This window comes from Pyrus communis, chromosome 2 (genome assembly GCF_963583255.1).
Source record: "Pyrus communis chromosome 2, drPyrComm1.1, whole genome shotgun sequence".
In the NCBI taxonomy this organism is placed as follows: domain Eukaryota; kingdom Viridiplantae; phylum Streptophyta; class Magnoliopsida; order Rosales; family Rosaceae; genus Pyrus; species Pyrus communis.
Genome location: NC_084804.1, coordinates 4,219,920 through 4,238,928, shown reverse-complemented (window position 1 = coordinate 4,238,928; position 19,009 = coordinate 4,219,920). Strand labels below are relative to the sequence as shown.

At 38.8% G+C, this 19,009-nt stretch overlaps 1 protein-coding gene across 1 annotated transcript; it reads left to right on the top strand.

Annotated features, from left to right (window-relative positions):
- The first annotated feature begins 15,309 nt into the window (after nt 1-15,309).
- LOC137724089 (uncharacterized) lies at nt 15,310-16,469 on the top strand. Its single transcript, XM_068463024.1, has one exon. It carries the CDS (start codon nt 15,310-15,312, stop codon nt 16,339-16,341), a length of 1,032 nt encoding a protein of 343 aa, XP_068319125.1. The 3' UTR covers nt 16,342-16,469.
- Nucleotides 16,470-19,009: the final 2,540 nt, after the last annotated feature.

Sequence of the window (19,009 nt, the reverse complement as noted above, 5' to 3'; positions counted from 1 at the left end):
CAAGGTAACTCTCAAATCATTCCCCTTTTATTATATTAACTAACTAATTAATTAGGAAATTATTCTATTAATTAGCTAATTAATTGATTTATTATTCAATTATTCCTAATTAAACACGAATCATGAACCTACCCCACAAATTCATCCAAGTGGCCGGTTCTTCCTCTCTCTAGGAGGCCAGCCATACCCCTATATAAACACCATCATTCTATCTAAAACTCAACTGGACTTCTCTTGCTATATTCTCTAAATTCTCCAAACACTTTTCCCTCGAAATTCTAACTTTGGCATCGGAGGTTCTTCGGCCAAAGCCCCCCAACCCCCCAAAATTCATCGTGGAAGCATGAGACTCTTAGCCTTGACCTAAGGTGTTATTTGTTTTGTAAATGCAATTTTGTCCAAGATCAAGGAGGAAGAAATTTGCATCCACAAATTGTTGCTTTCATTGAGAGAAGAGTCACACACTCGTAGAAGACTCTCGCATCAAAGGTTCTTCTATTTTCTTGTCCATTTGTAGATTTTTCGTACGTTCTTATTATTAGAATTTTTTATTTGCAAAAATTCTTTGATAAAACATAAAAGAGAAATACAATGGCTAGAAATTTAGAAAATTCAACAAGTGAAAATTCCAATATTCAAGAGATGGGAGCGGCACCACCATTACAAGGCTCCACCAAAGCAACCACCCATGGCGAGGTCCATGGCACTACTACCACAACCCAAGTTGTGCCATCCAAGCTTGCAAAGGCCTAAGCCCAAGTGGTGTCATCCAAGGGCCACGACACCAAAGCCACGGTCCAAGCCATGTCACTTTAAACCCAACGCATTACCAAGCCAAGCCCAAGCCTCACACTCGCATACATGGCATGCTAAGCAGCTTACGCTTGTGGCCCAGCCTACTCATGTGGTTCCCCAAGCAGCGCAAGTCGGCCTAAAAGTAGCACAACCTTCCCAACTCCAAGTTTCAAGACCTACGATCGAACCAGGGGCATTTTCACCACGTTTCTTCGCGGATTTGACATTTTTCAATTCAAATCTCGCACCTGGAGCCTACCACACTTCCAATACTCAATGAGGCATATTCCTTTTAAGCTCTTCCAATCCAAATGACGAACAACACTTGTCTCGACAAGTCATAGAGTTGATGAGCGCCTTGCACAATAGACAACCTTGGTGAATCAACTCTTGCAACGCACCGAGATCCAACATGCCTCAGACGAGGTGTCCTGAAATAGGACAAGGGCAGACAAACCTCTCCATCAACTTCCCGACAAGCAGCTCATCAACCAGCCACGATCCGAGCATTCTGGCAGTTTACGTTATCGCCTGGGTCATTGGGATAACATATATTCTCGTCTTAGCGTGCGAAGGAACATGTATTCTCGATCAAGCCCACGACGCGCATACGTTCATGGTTGAGGCTTCACTCCAATTATCAACATAGACAACCTTCCAAGCTAAGTGTTTATTCACAACTAGGCTCGCAATGAGTATTCTCCACCTCACATTGGAGTAGACAGCACGGTAAATGGAGAGAAACAGTCACTCAATCCAACTTAAGTTCAACCAGCAGCTTGTAAGCAACCCGTTCGCCTGCCAAGAGCATGCCACATGCACCACAACAGCGACATAAACAAGTCGAGCATAAAGAAGAACGGCCCAAACCCATAGGTCACGACCAGGGGCAGCCGAAAGTTTCACTGCCCCAGCAGAGGCAAATTCAAGAAGAAGTTGAAAGGCTCCTAACTGAACGATTGCCCAATTTCCAACGTAACGAGGTTGCTGACAATGCGCTTCGACGAGACATGACCAACATAAGCATGTCACCATTCACGAATGAGATCTAGCGGACAAATCCACCTTGCGGGTTCATTATGTCTCACTTCACTTCGTACGGGGGAGACGAAGATCTGGATCGACATTTCAAGCACTACGACAGTATTATGATCCTCTACAGGAACAACGACACATTTATGTGCAAAAATTTTACCACAACTCTACAAGGTGAGGCACAAGACTGGTTTCATACTCTACCGTCGCAGTCGATCTGGAGTTTTAACGAACTTTCCTTTGTTTTCACAAAGGAGTATTCGTTTAACCACTCAATCAAAAGGGCATCCGACCATCTTTTCAACATCGTAAAAGACCCTTGGAAGATAATTCGCGACTATGTCAAGAGGTTCAAAGCGGAGAAAGTCAAGATTGTTGGCTGCAACGAGGACATAGCAACGGTAGCATTCAGAAATGGGTTTTCCACCGAACACCCTTTATTCGAAAAACTGATCAAATGAGAAGAATTGACCCTAGCAGCTTCGTATGCTTTGGCGAAAAAGCATGCACTATGGGACGAAGCCAAGCAGTCTAACAAAAATGAGTCGGAAAAGAAACACATGGACCGTTCCCCGACCAGAAAAGACTCAGCGCCTGAAACATTCACCAAGTTTATAGTTTCAATCGGCCAAATTCTCTGCAAGCTCAAGAACGAACCTTGGTTCGAACCGCCGCCACCTATGAAAGACTATCTTAACATGATGGATCATACAAAGTATTGTGCATTCCATCAAGGATCGGGCCACACTACCAACAACTGCTTGAAGTGGAAGTAGTACCTTAAGAAGCTGATAAATGAAGGCCGATGCGACAAGTATCTTGACAGGTCAACGAAACGGCCTACATAAGCAAGGGAAGTCTCAATCACCCCTTCAACCCAGTTAGGGCTTTTCCAAATAAGTTCGAAGTCTCAAGCAGCTCGACGAACAAAGCCTCGCAAGCCGAGGATTATCCAGTTTGTTATACAGTTTCTACCTTCCAGCACAGTTGATTTATTTCTTTATTCTCATTGAAGATTCAAGAAGTTATTCATAAGCTTGGCTCAACTGCTGTCCACAACAACTGTTCAAAACCCTTTATAGGTCTGCTCTCCAGTGCGAGAGGATAAACGAATTGCAATCTAGAGCGAGAGGGTAAAACAATTCCCTTACACCCATGTGGGTCTGCTCTCTAGTGCAAGAGGGTAAACTAATCCCCCTACACCCATTGGGTTTGCTCTTCAGTGCGAGGGGATAAACTAATTACTTTCCAATGCGAGAAGGTAAACCAATTCCCCAACACCCATATGGGTCTGCTCTCCACTGCAAGAAGATAAACTAATTGTTCTCAAATGCGAAAAGGTAAACCAATTCACCAATTCCCCGACACCCATATGGGTCCACTCTCCAGTGCGAAAGGATAAACTAATTGGTCTCCAATGTGAGAGGGTAAACTAATTCCTCGACATCCATATGAGTTTGTTTTCCAATGCAAGAGGATAAACTAATTGCTCTCCAGTACAAGAGAGTAAACTAATTGCTCTCCAATGCGAAAGGGTAAACTAATTGCTCTCCAATGCGAAAGAGTAAACTAATTGCTCTCCAGTGCAAGAAGGTAAACTAATTCTTCGACACCCATCTAGGTAAGCTCTCTAGTGCGAAAAGGTCACATAGCTCAAAAGATCGAATGCTTGAAGATTAACTAGGCAGTAAATGGTCAGGAGGCAGCAACCACTTTTGCACTTAATAGTTCGTGCATCTGACACTTCACCTTCAGCAGCTCCGATCGGCAAACAGCCTAGACGTGGTAGCCCAAATCGTTGCCCATGCCACGCCACTTCTTAGGCCCATGCTGAGCTAATCCTTGGCTTCAATCAAGCTGAGCAGCACAAGCAATAACCTCTGCCACACCACCTCTTTGGCCTATGCCAAACCGACTCCTGGCCCTTGCTAGTCGACGTGCCGCACCACCCTGACGGCTAACCCATGGCAACACTTCCCAAGAAAAAAACAGGGAGAACTAAGTTTTTCTTGCATCAGTACAGCGCGAAAAAAATAAAGAAATCAACGAAAGACGGTTATTTGCACAGACAAGCGAAGAAGAGTGCTAAGGGAGGGGGAACAAATATCCTCTAGCTTTCTCTCTTTCTTGTAGGGATAAATAATTGCCCTTCGAAGTTGATTTAATCCCCTAGTTAAGGTAGGCTTAAATAGGCTTTGGAGGCGATTTATTTCCATTTCCTAGAAGAATTTAATTCCAAGTCCAAGAGAGAATCTACATCAAAGTTGGAGATCTCTACACCTACTGCCCTTTCCTGCGAGTAGCCCAGCAGATGTGGGGGCATTTGTGGAGTCAAAAATAATCACAAGGCGACACGTGGATTTTTTGGATTGAAATGACAAAATTACCCTCGAGGCATACCGGGATTCCTACACACGAGCAGCTAGCAATCAACCATCAACCAAGTCAAAAGTGCCCAAAATAAGTAATAATTCAAAGCATATTTCATCCATCCTCATCCAATCCTCTCCACAAGGTAACTCCCAAATCATTCCCCTTTTATTATATTAATTAGCTAATCAATTAGGAGATTATTCTATTAATTAGCTAATTAATTGATTTATTATTTAATTATTCCTAATTAAACGTAAATCATGAACCCAGCCCACAAATTCATCCAAGTGGCAGGTTTATCCTCTCCCAAGGAGGCCGGCCACACCCCTATATAAACATCCTCATTCTCTCCAAAACTCAACTGGAATTCTCTTGCTAAATTCTCCAAACACTTTTCCCTCAAAATTCTAACTTTGACATTGGAGGTTCTTTGTCACATCCCGGCCCGGGGCGGAACCACTTCCCAGGCCCGCTCCACCACCGTAGCACGATATTGTCCGCTTTGGGCTTACCATTCCCTCACGGTTTTGTTTTTGGGAACTCACGAGCAACTTCCCAGTGGGTCACCCATCATGGGAGTGGTCAAGCCCCTTTCTCGCTTAACTTCGGAGTTCCCACGGAACCGGAAGCCAGTGAGCTCCCAAAAGACCTCGTGCTAGGTAGGGATGGGAATATATATTTAAGGATCACTCCCCTGGGCGATGTGGGATGTCACAATCCACCCCCCTTAGGGGCCCGACGTCCTCGTCGGCACACACGCGACCAGGGTTAGGCTCTGATACCAAATTGTCACATCCCGGCCCGGGGCGGAACCACTTCCCAGGCCCGCTCCACCACCGTAGCACGATATTGTCGGCTTTGGGCTTACCATTCCCTCACGGTTTTGTTTTTGGGAACTCACGAGCAACTTCCCAGTGGGTCACCCATCATGGGAGTGGTCAAGCCCCTTTCTCGCTTAACTTCGGAGTTCCCACGGAACCCGAAGCCAGTGAGCTCCCAAAAGGCCTCGTGTTAGGTAGGGATGGGAATATATATTTAAGGATCACTCCCCTGGGCGATGTGGGATGTCACATTCTTCATCGTGGGCACGTGAGGCTCTTGGCCTTGACCTAAGGTGTTATTTGTCTTGTAGGTGCAATTTTGTCCAAGATCAAGAAGGAAGAAATTTGCATCATCATAAGTCACATCAATTTCTTGTGTTTTTTCTTTATAGAGAGAGACATACAGGAAAATGAGAGAGGATGAAATTTGAAGGAGAGAGAATCTACAGACTGTTTGAACATTCGGAGCTACCCATCGTATATTTGTTTGATACATATGGATGACTAAAATACTATTAGTTTATTTGATTTTTTTGTAAATCGATGATCTTAAAATGATGATTTAGCAAATGAACTGTTCTAATTATGCCACATATTAGACAGATATGTAAAATGCAAAGGTTGGAACGAGGAGGTTCACCAGGGAATTTTTTATTTTATTTTATTGTTTATGTTAAGCAAGAATTGTTCATTTATAACACACATCTCTCTCACTAGGCCCTCTTTCTTTTCATTTCAACTTAAGTTCCACCATTTAGGTTTATTAGTTTGGCCACTACTTTAACAAAGTCCTCAAATAGACTAGTGATGCAATAACTTCTCTCATTATAATCACCTTAATTAGTAACTAAGTTCATGAGAAAGATTATAGTTGAAGGTTCCTAAGTTCTAGCAGATGGAGTTTTATAGTGGAAAACAATAAAATGCCTATGTACCTTGGTGCGTGTTCGATCACCATTAATTTCTATATTACCTAACATTAACAATTTAACCTACTAACAATATCATTTACCAATAAATAAATTAAAAAAAATAAATCCTAAGTCCTAAAAACAAAATGTAGGATCACGTTATGTAAGGATCCTATTGGAAATTTGAGCTGGGCCATTTCAAAGGTTTTACTCATTCTTCGTGGTGCTAATGAAGTGGCTCATGATTAAGCTAAATATGCTTTGTACATGGTTCGAGAAACCTCTTGATTTCCTTCAAGATGTCAAGAATCGTAATTTACAATTATAAACAAAATATCACTTTCATTGCCCAAAAAACTAATAAATTTTATTTAGCAAACCCAAAATTTAAAATTATAAAACTAGAAGTTAAAACCTCCAAAGTCGACCTCTATTCTTTTCCAAGCAAGTAGTGTAAGTAAACTAGATTGGTGATAAAGTTAGTGAACATAAAAAGATGCTAAACAGCAAAAAGACAGGTGCAATATCTAAAATGCATAGGTTAATCATAATTAAGTTGTCTTGGAACTACCATAACACTGAATTGCTCTTCAATTATTTAAGACAGAAATAGAATGCTCCCCTATTTTTAATAAACAAACCAATTATTTTGAGACACACATCATTCACAGTGAAAGTATAGATGAGTATAGGGGGAAATAAACAAGAAATAATGTTTTGGTGGAAATTGACAAGAAATACGTAATATATTTTCTGATGAACTTTTTCGTAAAGGACTATTCGAGACGGTAAGAGATCAAATTAAATTATAAAGACAGGATTTTTGTCTTCAATCGGTGAGTGATGATCAATTACAGTTCATCGCATAGATTTTAACACTAAACCAATCAATTAATTTTATAGAGTATAAGATGATATAGCCTAAGACTAAGAGCCACCTTTGACACAAAACAAAACAAAAAAAAAAAAAAAAAAAATGAAGAGCCACCACATTTCTTCTTTAAATTGAATTATTTTATTCTATATTTAGTATACTATTAATCCATTACTGCGTTACTTAAATTTTGGGTAATTCTGACACACCCCGACCGAGATCGGAGCGTGCTGGCCGTCACACAAAGGTGACGTAACCATGTGCACGTGCGGAAGCTAATAAAATAATATAAAAGTACGAATAATTCAGAACTAGCATACAAAGTACTAATATAAGTGCTAGTAAGTGATATACAAAATCAGAGCAGGTCTAAAGCAATCCAAACAAAAACGATAACAGTAGTACGCCCGAAGGCGACCCTACAATGTGGAGTGTCTGTCAGAACGCCGAAAAGCTCTCAAGGGAAACCACCGCAACGGCTAAGCAACTAGAACCTGGAGGGGCGCAAAACAAAAGCGTGAGTGGGCAAAAACAAAGCTCTTTGAAAACCATTTAGCAAAATACCATCTAACCCCTCGCCGTAAAACCTGTATACTTCCCAGAAAATAAACATATGTACGTATGTATAAACATGCACAACATGCTCAAGGGTATGCCAATCATGCTCAAGATATGCCATGCCAAAGCCTCAATATGAATGTAAGTGCCCAGGTATAAATCATATCAACATCATAACATCTGACAGCCGGAGTCACCTAACGTGACCTGTACGGCTGCATCCAAAGCTCAAATCTCAACTCTAAAACTGAACCTGCCCACGAGTCGGAACCACTCAAGGTGGTCTGTACGACAGGCCTGGGTGTAACATATATATACGCTCTAGTGCTACGATCACGTGAAGACTGTGCGACTAATCGCGGATCACCTACGAGTCGGAACCACCTAATGTGGTCTGTACGACAGGCCTATGCACCTAACTTGGATCCAAGCTGAGCGTGTGGTGCGGGAGGTGAACATCACGTGAAGGACTGTGCCCTACTCTGGGCGGGAGCACTAACACCGGGGGTGCAGGTTATGAGCTCTCTAGGCACCTCAACCACTACTGAAACATAAACGTGAATGTCACTTACCTGGCACTTACCTTTGCGTCCACAGCACCCAATATGCATATGTATATGTATGCCACTAATATTGCATGCAATGATGCGTAACGATAATAATAAAGTGCATGGCATAATGTAAATAACCCTTTTTAATCAATTTCTGGGAATATAAATGTATATAGGTATATACGGAAAACAAAAGCCCACTCACTGGTATGTAGAAGGGTCGTAGCCCCCCTGTCTCGCGTGTGCACGCTCGTCCTCGGGGTACGTGTCACCTAAATGCGAAACAACTATAAAAACGTTAACTTTAAAGCACATAACCCGTTTCTCATAATAACTTCTCATACATTGCTCAAAATGGACAAATGAATATACCAACGTGCTCTACACAACCTCAGGATCACAACCATATTTTTAAAATAATTTTTGAACCCCGCACGCGCCCCCACGCGCCAGGACAGGCACGGACCCACGCGCCCCCACGCGCGGCCACGTGCCAGGCATACTGACGGTGTCAACAGACGCCGTCAGGAATATTCCGTCAAACTGACGGAATATTCCGTTAAACTTAACCCCTGCCGTCAGGAATATTCCGTTAAACTTAACGGAATATTCCTGCTTCTTCTCCGGCCAGTCCCCGACGCCGGCGCCGTCGCCGTCGCCGGCACCGTCGCCGGAAAACCTGCAAATCGCTATAACTCTCTCGTTTTTCCACCTTTTTCCACGTTTCTTGCACCAAATTAAAGCCCTAAACTAGTAGAACACAACCAAACACATTTTAAGGTCTAAAACTCACTAGATTATACCTGTGCAAGCTTCCCAAAACCGGCCAACTCCACAACCAAGGATCCTGACGTCCAAATTCAACCAACGAGCCACTCCCAAGCTCCTGGGAACCTCACAAACACAACCACAAGCTCAGAAATCCCTAAAACTCAATGCATAACTATTGCATGAACAGTACTCAAATCGGCCATCGTCGAAACGATGTGTTTCTCACCTGAAAAGGGTATGGCTGAGCTTGCCTCGACCTCACGAGCTCATATGTGTCCTTGGTTTCCTCGATCTGTGATGATTTGGGTGGTTTTGATGTTCGTCCGTACGTCGAAGGAAGAAGAGGAAGAAAGGGAGAGAGATGAGAGACAGAGACAGAAAAGGATAGAGAGAGACAGTGGATGTGCAGGTGTGTGTGTGGTCCAACACTTGTCACAACACACAAAACAACCCCACAACGTGACGAAAAACACACTAGGGGCAAAATTGTAATTTCACACGTACGTTTTAATAATCCCGGGACGGGATGTCACAAATTCGGTCAGAGAAAATTACCCAATACGTTTAGCTGGATCACTATTACTTTCTAATACTGTACAATTTATGATGAATGACAGATTGCCTGGTGAATAAGATCTTCATCTTTAACTCATGACTGTGTTCAAGATTTCAAAGCTCTCCTCTTCTTCTTAATTCAATTTAAAGTAGTAATATCGCTTATAACAAAAACGAATAATGTATATGTAATTTTTGTCTCTAAAAAATGTGTGTGTGTATATATATATAATATATATATCATTTCCATGACCTTTATCCACAATTGTACCCACTGGTGATTCAGTACTAGTCAACCACACTACCTTGCATGAAGTGCCTTTTTATTACCCAATTATGAAGCAATTAGAAAGTTAATTGTTTTTGCATTGACCCAATTAGTTACCTGAATCTGGATGAAATCTAATTATCAATATATAATTCTTAGTGCATGCTAACATCAACTTGTTTTTAATCTTTCATTCAATTCAAAAGATCAGAACCAAATGATGAACAAGAGAAATTTGATACCAACCATTAAGTTTGTTCAATGAGCATGCAAAATCTAACCTCCCACTATTCACCATTTCAACATCCATGTTGTTAGTTACCACCCCATTTGTCATACCAATTATTTAGGGTTGGACTAATTAAATTCTGGTATATTTCCTCTAATCTGCTGCTTTCACACAGGATTATATTAACACTTTTTGTCTTTTGGTAGATTGGTAAAGGGGCGATCGAAATCAACGTGACTCCCTACTTTGCAAGGGTCGAGGGAGATGGGGGGATGAACGTCTTTCATTCGCATCCTTACTCTTATTTCGCGAAAAGACTGTTTATACGACTCGAATCCGTGACCTTCTCGTCACAAAGACGCAACCTTTTCGGTAGATTGGTATGGAAATTAAATAATTTTGACCAATCCATATGGCAAGTGAAAGAGAATTTTAATAGAGGTCTCCAATAAATTCGTGGAGACATGAAGTTGCTAGAAAGATTTATGTTGCTTTCAGTGGCAGGCAAAGACTCTCTTTCCTGCATTAATTTTGTTAATTTGTTAAGAAATTTGCCATGCACTCTCTTCTTTTTTGTTGTTTGTTATCTCCATTTTTCAACTACAAAGATACTATACACACTCTTTTAACTGAAGCTTGGTCGTGCCCTTTTTTTTCTTTTTTTATAGTTGTAGGATCATGATGCTGACGTTTTGGGTAAGCAAATTACTTGCAGAAAAAGATGGGAAAGTATGGGCCTGTTTAGTATTTTATTTGAAATTTTTTATCATTTCTCAAAATATTTTTTGAAAATAATTTTTTTTAAGATAAAATACAAAAAACTACCTCAATTATTGGTGTCACGACACTTTCATACCTCATTTTTTAAAATTGACAATGTTATACTTCATCTTACGATTTGTGTCAATGTTATACCTTCTGTTAGCTGGGCCGTTTATTTCTCAGTTAAATGATGATGTGTCTTGATCCGGAACCCATTTTTTATTAAAAAAATTATTAAAAACTAAAAGAAATCATTTAATATTTTTTTAAATATTAAAATAATAAAGAAAAGTTATTTAAAAAAAAAAAAAAAAAAAAAAAAAAAAAAAAAAAAAACCAACATCACAACATCAGTTCGTCCCCTTCCCCTTCCCCCCCCCTATCTCTCTTCTCCCCATCTTCATCTTCTTTCCCCGTTCTGCAACTGCAACCCAGAAAAAAAGAAGAGAAAAAAAAAAAAAAAACCAATTTGTTTTCCCCGTTCCCCACCCCCTCTTCTCCCCACACCCACTCTTCGCACCTAACCTCCCTACCTTCGCACCTAACCTCGCACCCATTACCTGCAACCCAAAAAAAAAACCAGAAAAAAACCCAAATCTCGTTGAGGTGGAATCGGGAAACCTTTGCTAGACCGATTCCGAAGGTTGAGAACTTGGGCGCGGAGAAAATGGGGGAGGGGAATGGGTGTGGAAGGAAGAGGGTGGGTGCAGGGGGGTTGGACGAACTGGGTATTTTTTTTTCCTTCTCTCTTCTTCTTCTTGTTTTTCTTTTGCAGGGTGGGGGGGGGGGGGGGAGAGGGAGGACGAACTGAGTTTCTCATTTTTTTTTTTTTCCTTCTTCTTCCTTCGGGTTGGGTTGGGGTTGGTTTTTTTTTTTTTTTTTCTTCTTCTTCTTCCTCCTCTTTCTTTCTAGGTTGCAGGAGGTGAGTTTGTGGTGGGGGGAGGGGGGACGAACTGGGTTTGGTTTGGGATTTTTTTTTTTTTTTTTTTTTTTCCCTCTTCTTCTTCCTCCTTCTTCTTCTTTTTGGGTTGCAGGAAGATGGGGAAGAGAGAGAGGAGGGAGGGACGAAAGGAAAGGTTTATATTATATTTTTTGTATGTACTTTTTTTTATTATTTTAATATTTAAATAATATTAAATGATTTTTTTGTTTTTAATAATATTTTATTAATTTTTTAAATAAAAAATGGGTTCCTGATCAAGCCACGTCAGCATTTAACTGAGAAAGAGAAGGAGAAAGAGAAGAGATGAGGAAAGAAAGTAAGAGATGATTGAAGGAAAAAGAAAGAAGGGAGATGATTGGACGAGATAAAGAGGAAGATGAGTGAGAGAAAGAACCGAAAGAATGAAGAGGATTGGAGGAGAGACGAAAAAGGTAAAAGAAAAAAAAAGGAAAGAGAAAGAAGAAAGGAGAGATAGATAGATTTGGAGTGAGAAGGGAAGATGGGGAGAAAAGAAATGAGTGAGTTTAAGTTTAAAAACTCTAAAAACTTACTTTTTATGTTTTTAGATAATAGACTATATTTTTGAGTTAGTCTTAAGTTCAGTTTTTTTAAATAGTCCTACCAAACAAGTTTTTAAGGCCTAAAACTTGAAAATTGTTTTTTAGTTTAAAAAATTGGATTCAAGTAGAGTACCAAACAAGCCCTAAATTTTGCATGCTTTTTTTTCAATGATGTCATTCTTATGCCTTGCTTTCCTCATTTATTTATGTCTTTGCATTTTGTTGGGGTAGGGGTAGGTCTGAAGGTGATCGACAGTTGAGTATTTTGTATTTATATGTTTATTTGACAGATAATATGCAGAGGTTATATTCATAAGTCTCAAGTTTTTTGTTCGCCAAAAACAAAAGTTTGAAGTTTTGAAGGCAAAGGATCCTTTTAGTGGGGTATTGACAAAGAGAAATGTCAAAGCTTAAGGGGATTCTCTCAAAAGTGGAATTATGAATTATTTGTCACCTTATATTTTTGGCACAGTTCTATAAGGTCATCTCCAACCGAATGGTCCAAAGGGCCAGAGGGCCGAAAATAGCTCGAAAACCGTCTCCAACCGAGGGCTAGGCCAAAGGGCTCTGGAATCTAAGAGGGCCCCACGGAATCGGAGAGGGCTAGAGGGCTGGAGGGCTGGCTGCATGCAGCCAGCCAGCTAGCTCGGGGCTGGCCATTTTTTTTTTGCTTATGTTGGTTTTCATGTCGGTTATTCTTTGAATATTTTTTTTAACAGTTTTATTATTTTTTTGATTTACAAAAATTTTCCTATAACTTGTATTTTTCATTTTTTTTTAATTCTATTTTTTTTCCTATAACTTTTATTTTACAAATTTGTTTCATATTTTTTTTTTAATTTCATTTTTTCCTATAACTTCTATTTCACAAAATTTGTTTCAACTTCTATTTCACAAAATTTGTTTCATTTTATTTTAAATTCTATTTTTTTTTCCTATAACTTCTATTTCACAAAATTTGTTTCATATTTTTTTTAATTCTATTTTTTTTATATAACCTCCTAAGCCATTATACAACATCAAATTAAATTAAGTAACATGAAACAACATTAAACAATATTAATAACATTAACCAACATAAAAATTATACAACATAAAAAAAAACATTTAACAACATGAAACTTAAACAACATTTAAGTTTTAGTTTTTAAATAATAAATTATGTTTTGCCCTCTGGCCCTCGGTTGGAGACGGAGGCAAATATGGCCTTTTATTGTTTATTAAAATATTAATATCTTGGAGAATCTTGGAGGGCCAGAGGGCTAAAACGAGCTCTTTGGCCAGCCATTGGTTGGAAATGGCCTAATGTTGACGAGAGAATTGATGTTAAACCTTGAGGACAAAGAGTCCATAAAAACTTCCACTTTGAGTGTTACAAAGGAAAAAGTGAAGTATTACTTAATATTCTAAAAAAAGAGTTATGAAAATGAAAATAAGGAATGAAGAACAGAAGAAGTGCAACATGACATTTTATAGTGCAAATAACAATTTCAAAAAACAAAGTCAAATTCTTCACATAGATCATCTTAATTTAGCAAAATCTCATTCTGGTTAGGTAAGCAAGCATCCTATAGGCTTTGTTTAGTAGGATCGTAAAGGACTCGAGGCAAAAACAAGTCTAACTCCTCGAGTTCTTGTAACAAAAACTTCCAACTTAACAACTTTTTAATAATATAATGTAATACATGAACGATATTTTACTTTAAGAATTTGATGATTAGGAGTAGCGGTGGGCTAAGTTGTCACGCTTGTAGTTTCTTTTGAAACAAAAGAATACTCAACTAAATGTCAAATTGAAGATAGTCAATTCAAAATTAGAAGAAAAAAAAAAAATCTGTTAATACCATACGGTCTACTGTTATTTCTCATCACTTATAAGTGAGAGGTTTCACATTCAACTTACATAGATGACGATGATGTGTTGTATTTGTGTTGAGTTCGCTTCATAGTTAGGGGTTGACCCAGCATGTAGCCTATCCCAACTCCCTTCCCCTTAGACTAGAATATCATTTATCCAAAAAAAAAAAAAAAAAAGAAAACATGATGATTTTACTCTAAGAAAACTTCTTGAATACAATAGAATTCGAGTTGTTCTATAAAAAAATAAAATCTACACGAGCTTTATGAGTCAAACATATCAATGCTCAAGTTTGATTTGTTTCTTATCGAGCCGAATATAGGTTTGACATGTTAATCTTTGACAAGCCAAACACAACCTAAACTTGGTACAAACTCATAGTGTTTCGAGCCGGTTTCCAACCCTATTATATAGAATAAAATGGCTATTAATATCATCCCTGTTTGGATTTGATTCACGGAAATAGAATCTTAGTCCAAATGATGGCCTTCTTTAACTTACAAGGGCTAACATGCAAACCCAGAACACTTGTGGAAGAAGCCCAATTCTTGTTGTAGTGCAGCTGTCCACAGCTTAAAATAAAATTGAGACAGGATTATTAACTAGTGCCACGGTCTATAGGTTTCAAGTTTGACTAATATCTAGCAGTGGATTCATTTATGGATTCGGATGGCCTCGAGACAGCTCAAAAGTTAGAAAAAGCGCATGTGAAGATCTTTGAGGGCCACCCAATGGCATGGGCATGTGGTGGAAGAGAGAAAACCATTATGACTATGCAGATGTTGTGCAACAGAAGCTTTGAACTAAGAAGAAATATCTAATTTCAGACGAGAGGAACACATAGAAGATCACCATAGCTATGCTGTTCTTAGACCTTAGTTCCAATGAAGAAGAAAGAGAAAATGACTCTCTCTTTCCATTTCCCAAGCTACCAACTCCCATTTTCATTATTTTTTAATTGTTGTCCAATCAGATTGCCGTGTCAAAGCTATCCGCATGTCTCTCTTACAAGAGAAGAAAAACAAGTATGGAAGGCGAATTGGGACGACGTCTTGGTACTCAATTTGGTAGACTTGGTAGTGATAGGTCCAGTGGTCCACTACGAAACTAAAACCCTAGCTAATTAAGAGTTAACTGTAATAACCAAACCATGCATGCAAAATTGTCTTAACTTAATACAAAACCAATTATCTCCGAACAAAATAACCGCAGCTAAAACAAACTCAAACCTCACTTAGGCTTCGGTTCTAACCTTCACTATCGATCGTTACACCGAACCAAACATTTAAAAAATCTCTCCACTCCCCCAACATTTCTTACCAAATTCAACTTCTCCAACACTTCATTTCAAATTCTAACCTTGAACAAAGACTCAAGCAATCAATTCCGGAAAAGAAAACAGCGTACGTTTAACCTAACATCCGAGGTCTAGAAAACAAAAGAAAATGGTGTCCAAGATTTTGAAGAAAACCGCAGTCGACAAAAATCCCACGTCCACCAAGGGGTGTCGTGGCACAAGGCAGCGCCACCGCTGCAGCCGCTCCGTTATAAAGGCCGCAGCTGCTGCCTCCTCTATCGTGCTGACCCGCATTGGCTCCAAAGGATTTAAGATCATTCAAAAAACCCAAACCCGAGAGGGTCAACCTGAATCCGAATTATCCCGGGAACGCCGTCCGCTCCCACCACTGACTTCGCCGGAGAAGCGGACCGTGTTTCTGGATCTGGATGAGACACTGGTCCATTCCGTGACGGGCCCGCCTCCCAAGAGATTTGACTTCGTCGTACGGCCGATGATTCGCGGCAAAGTAATGACTTTCTACGTCGTGAAGCGTCCTGGCGCGGACGAGTTTTTGGAGAAATTAGGAAACAAGTACGAGGTGGTGGTGTTCACGGCCGGGTTGCGCGAGTACGCGATGCTGGTGCTCGACCGGTTGAACCGGAAGCGGGTGATTTCGCACCGGCTATTCAGGGACACGTGTACGGAGGTGAATGGGAGGTTCGTGAAGGACCTGGCAATTCAGGGGAGGGACCTGAGCCGGCTGGTGATTGTCGACGACAACCCCAACGCGTACAGCTTCCAGCCCGAGAACGCAATCCCAATCCTGCCGTTTGTGGACGACGTGGCCGACCGGGAGCTGAGGAGGGTGCTGGAGTTCTTCGAGGACGAGGAGGTTCGCTGCTGCGACGACATTAGGGACGCTGTGAGGCGGTTTGTTGGGGATGACGAGTCGATGACGTCATCAGACGACGACGACGATGGGTTGGAGTTGGAGGAGATGATGGATGCCAAGTGTAAGCTCCCGGTGCTGATGGTTTCATCAAAAGCGCGGGAAATCATGAGTCGACGTGAATTTCACCCATTTGGTATGCTACCCATTTTAGGGTTTCGGACGAGGATGGTGGTGATGTTCTGTTTGTTTCTGCTACTTCTTCATGTGTTGTGCTTTCGCACAGGATCAGTTCACACATTTTTCTAATAGTATTGAAATTTAACAAGAGCTTCTTTTAGTTTTGTTTCTAATATATATTAAACCGTTCACTCCATCTTTTACATTTAAGTTTGAATCGCTTCGTCAATGTATTGAGAAAAAAATAGTGAACAAAATCCTGACACCAAAGATTATAGAAAGACTAAAATACTCTATGATTTTTTTTTTTTTTTTCAAACGATAGACAAATATTTTTGTAAGCACGAGTTTTCTGTGACGAATGAAACAAGAATACGTCTATAGAATAATAAATTTGTATTAATGAGTTTGGGGTCACAATCTTTGTGGTTTATTCTTTACAAGACTATTTCTCTGGTTCGATCTCTAGCTAGTATTGAGATGTGATCATGCAATTGATCTTGAATCATGACAATATTTTATCAAGGGCCACCGAGGCTTGATTTTGAACGAAACAGGACCACGAGCAATTTCACGTGGTGGGTGGTCTTCGGCTTTAGTATGGATGAACTAGCACGTATATTTGTTGTGCTTGTTGATTATCCACGAGTTTGATGAAGAACACGGGTGTTTGGGTGTTTGGTATGTGCTTTGGCTAGAGAGCTTTCTGGTTTTCTCCGAAGGTTTGGTCTTGTTTTGTTTCTTGAAAATGAGCCTAGTATTTAGAGGCGAGTGATTGAGTCTTAGTTTAGAATCTCAATCCCAATCCCAATCTCAATCTGTAATTTGTGGAATTGATTTCCAGATTTGATTTAATTTGAGCTAATTATTTAATTAAATCAGAATCTTTAATTTAGGAAATTAAACCATAATTGATATAATCTATCAAAGTAGAGTTAATTTGTCCCTTTTTGAATTTGATTTAATTTAGTTTATAGACTAATTGATTTAATATTATCACTAATTAAATGAAAATTAGTAGTTTAAGGAATTAAACCATAATTGAGAGATTTGATCAGGTAGCATTAATTTACTCTTTTTTTTTATACTTATTTTGATTTGTTTAACGGATGCCTTGGATGCCAATATGTGTCATTCTTGTTGACTCATCCGGCTTTGATAAGTCACATACGTACAATGTGTGTAATTTGGCGAGATCCATGATGTGTGCCCCATAATCCCTAGTGCGTCAAATTTAATTCGTTGGTGAACATTTATTTTATTAAAATTTGGATGTCTAAAATTAATCAATGTATAAATACAAATAGATACATTAGTATCATCAGCGAGAGTGTTGAAAAACCATATTGGTTCTCAATCAAACCCAAGGAGATACACCTTTCTCTTTGAAAACATAAGCGGCCACCTTGCTGCAGCGGTGCTTCACCTTCGAGGAGATTACTTGAATATAACGGACTGCATGTCTAAAGCGCTTTTAGTATACAGTATATCCATGCAAGTCGTATTAATTTTCCTTTGATTTGTACGTATACATTAATCATAATGCTAGTAAAAAAAGATAATTGCAATACATTATCACCCAACAACTACAGAAGCTTTCTCTTCAAAAACAATAACAAATAAGAAGGTTCTCAAGGGCCACTCAGTACTACAGTCTAGTGGTATTCACCTTCACTTGTAAGTAAGATGTCATAGGTTCAATTTTCGCCAAAAAGCGAATTTGAACCACATTATTGCTAGCCTATTGTAAGGCTAAGCTCACCTCCTCTCCTTTAGTATGGACAATATCGTTTGTTTTAAAATAAAATTATAAAAAAATAAAAATAAAAATAAAAAGTTCTCAAGAATGAGAAGAAAAAGAGTTGGCAGAACATGTAATTTTGCAGAGATTATGTAAAACCTAGTTGCTAGCTAGACCTGACAATTTCTTACATGACACGAAAATAACGGGTTTCGGGTTAACACGATAACTAATCGAGTCATTATTAGGTCACACGATAATAACCCGTTAATAACGGGTCCTTAATAAGTTTACACGAGAGTGACACGCATGTAATTTGTTTCGACACAATAAGAAAAAAGTTATTTTGATGATTTTAATTTTTTTAAACTACTAAAAAAAACTTACTATAAAATACAATAGATATAATGAATATGTATATATTGTTTATTAATTATTATTCTATATAAAATTTAAAATTTAAATTTTATTTATTTATTTATTTTTATAGTATATTATAAGCAAAGATTGAGATTAACAATCATAAAACACATTAAAAAAATATTAAGTAATTTAAAAATACCAAACACATTAAAAAAATTATAATAATTAATTTACATGTGCGAAAAATATGAAAAAAAATGCAAACGCTCGTAGTCGCATCCTCTACGCTTTGAGGATGGGTACTTGATCGTTTGAATTTTTAAAACCATACAAACTCTCATGAATAGTATTTTTAAGGGAGTTCAAAATAAACAAAATTCATAATCATTAATGTATAAGTCTGAAAAATATGAAAACATAATAAACGTTCATAATTGCATCCTCAACGCTTAGATGATGATTACACATTCGTTTGGATTTTTAAAACCCTCCAAATCTCATTAACAGTGTTTTTTATTTGTGTGCAAAATCAATAATAATTATTATAGAAGTATGAAAAATGTAATCACTCGTATTGAAAAGTTTTACAACTTTCGTGAAGGGGTCAACTCCGAAATTTAGTATGTATATACTAATTCAGTATTATGTTTTACATTTTTTGGGGTCAAATTATATTTTTCATTTTCATTTTTA

Bases quoted from the DNA above. Each gene is read 5' to 3' on its own strand.
- LOC137724089 (XM_068463024.1), top strand. From the start codon at position 15,310: ATGGTGTCCAAGATTTTGAAGAAAACCGCAGTCGACAAAAATCCCACG.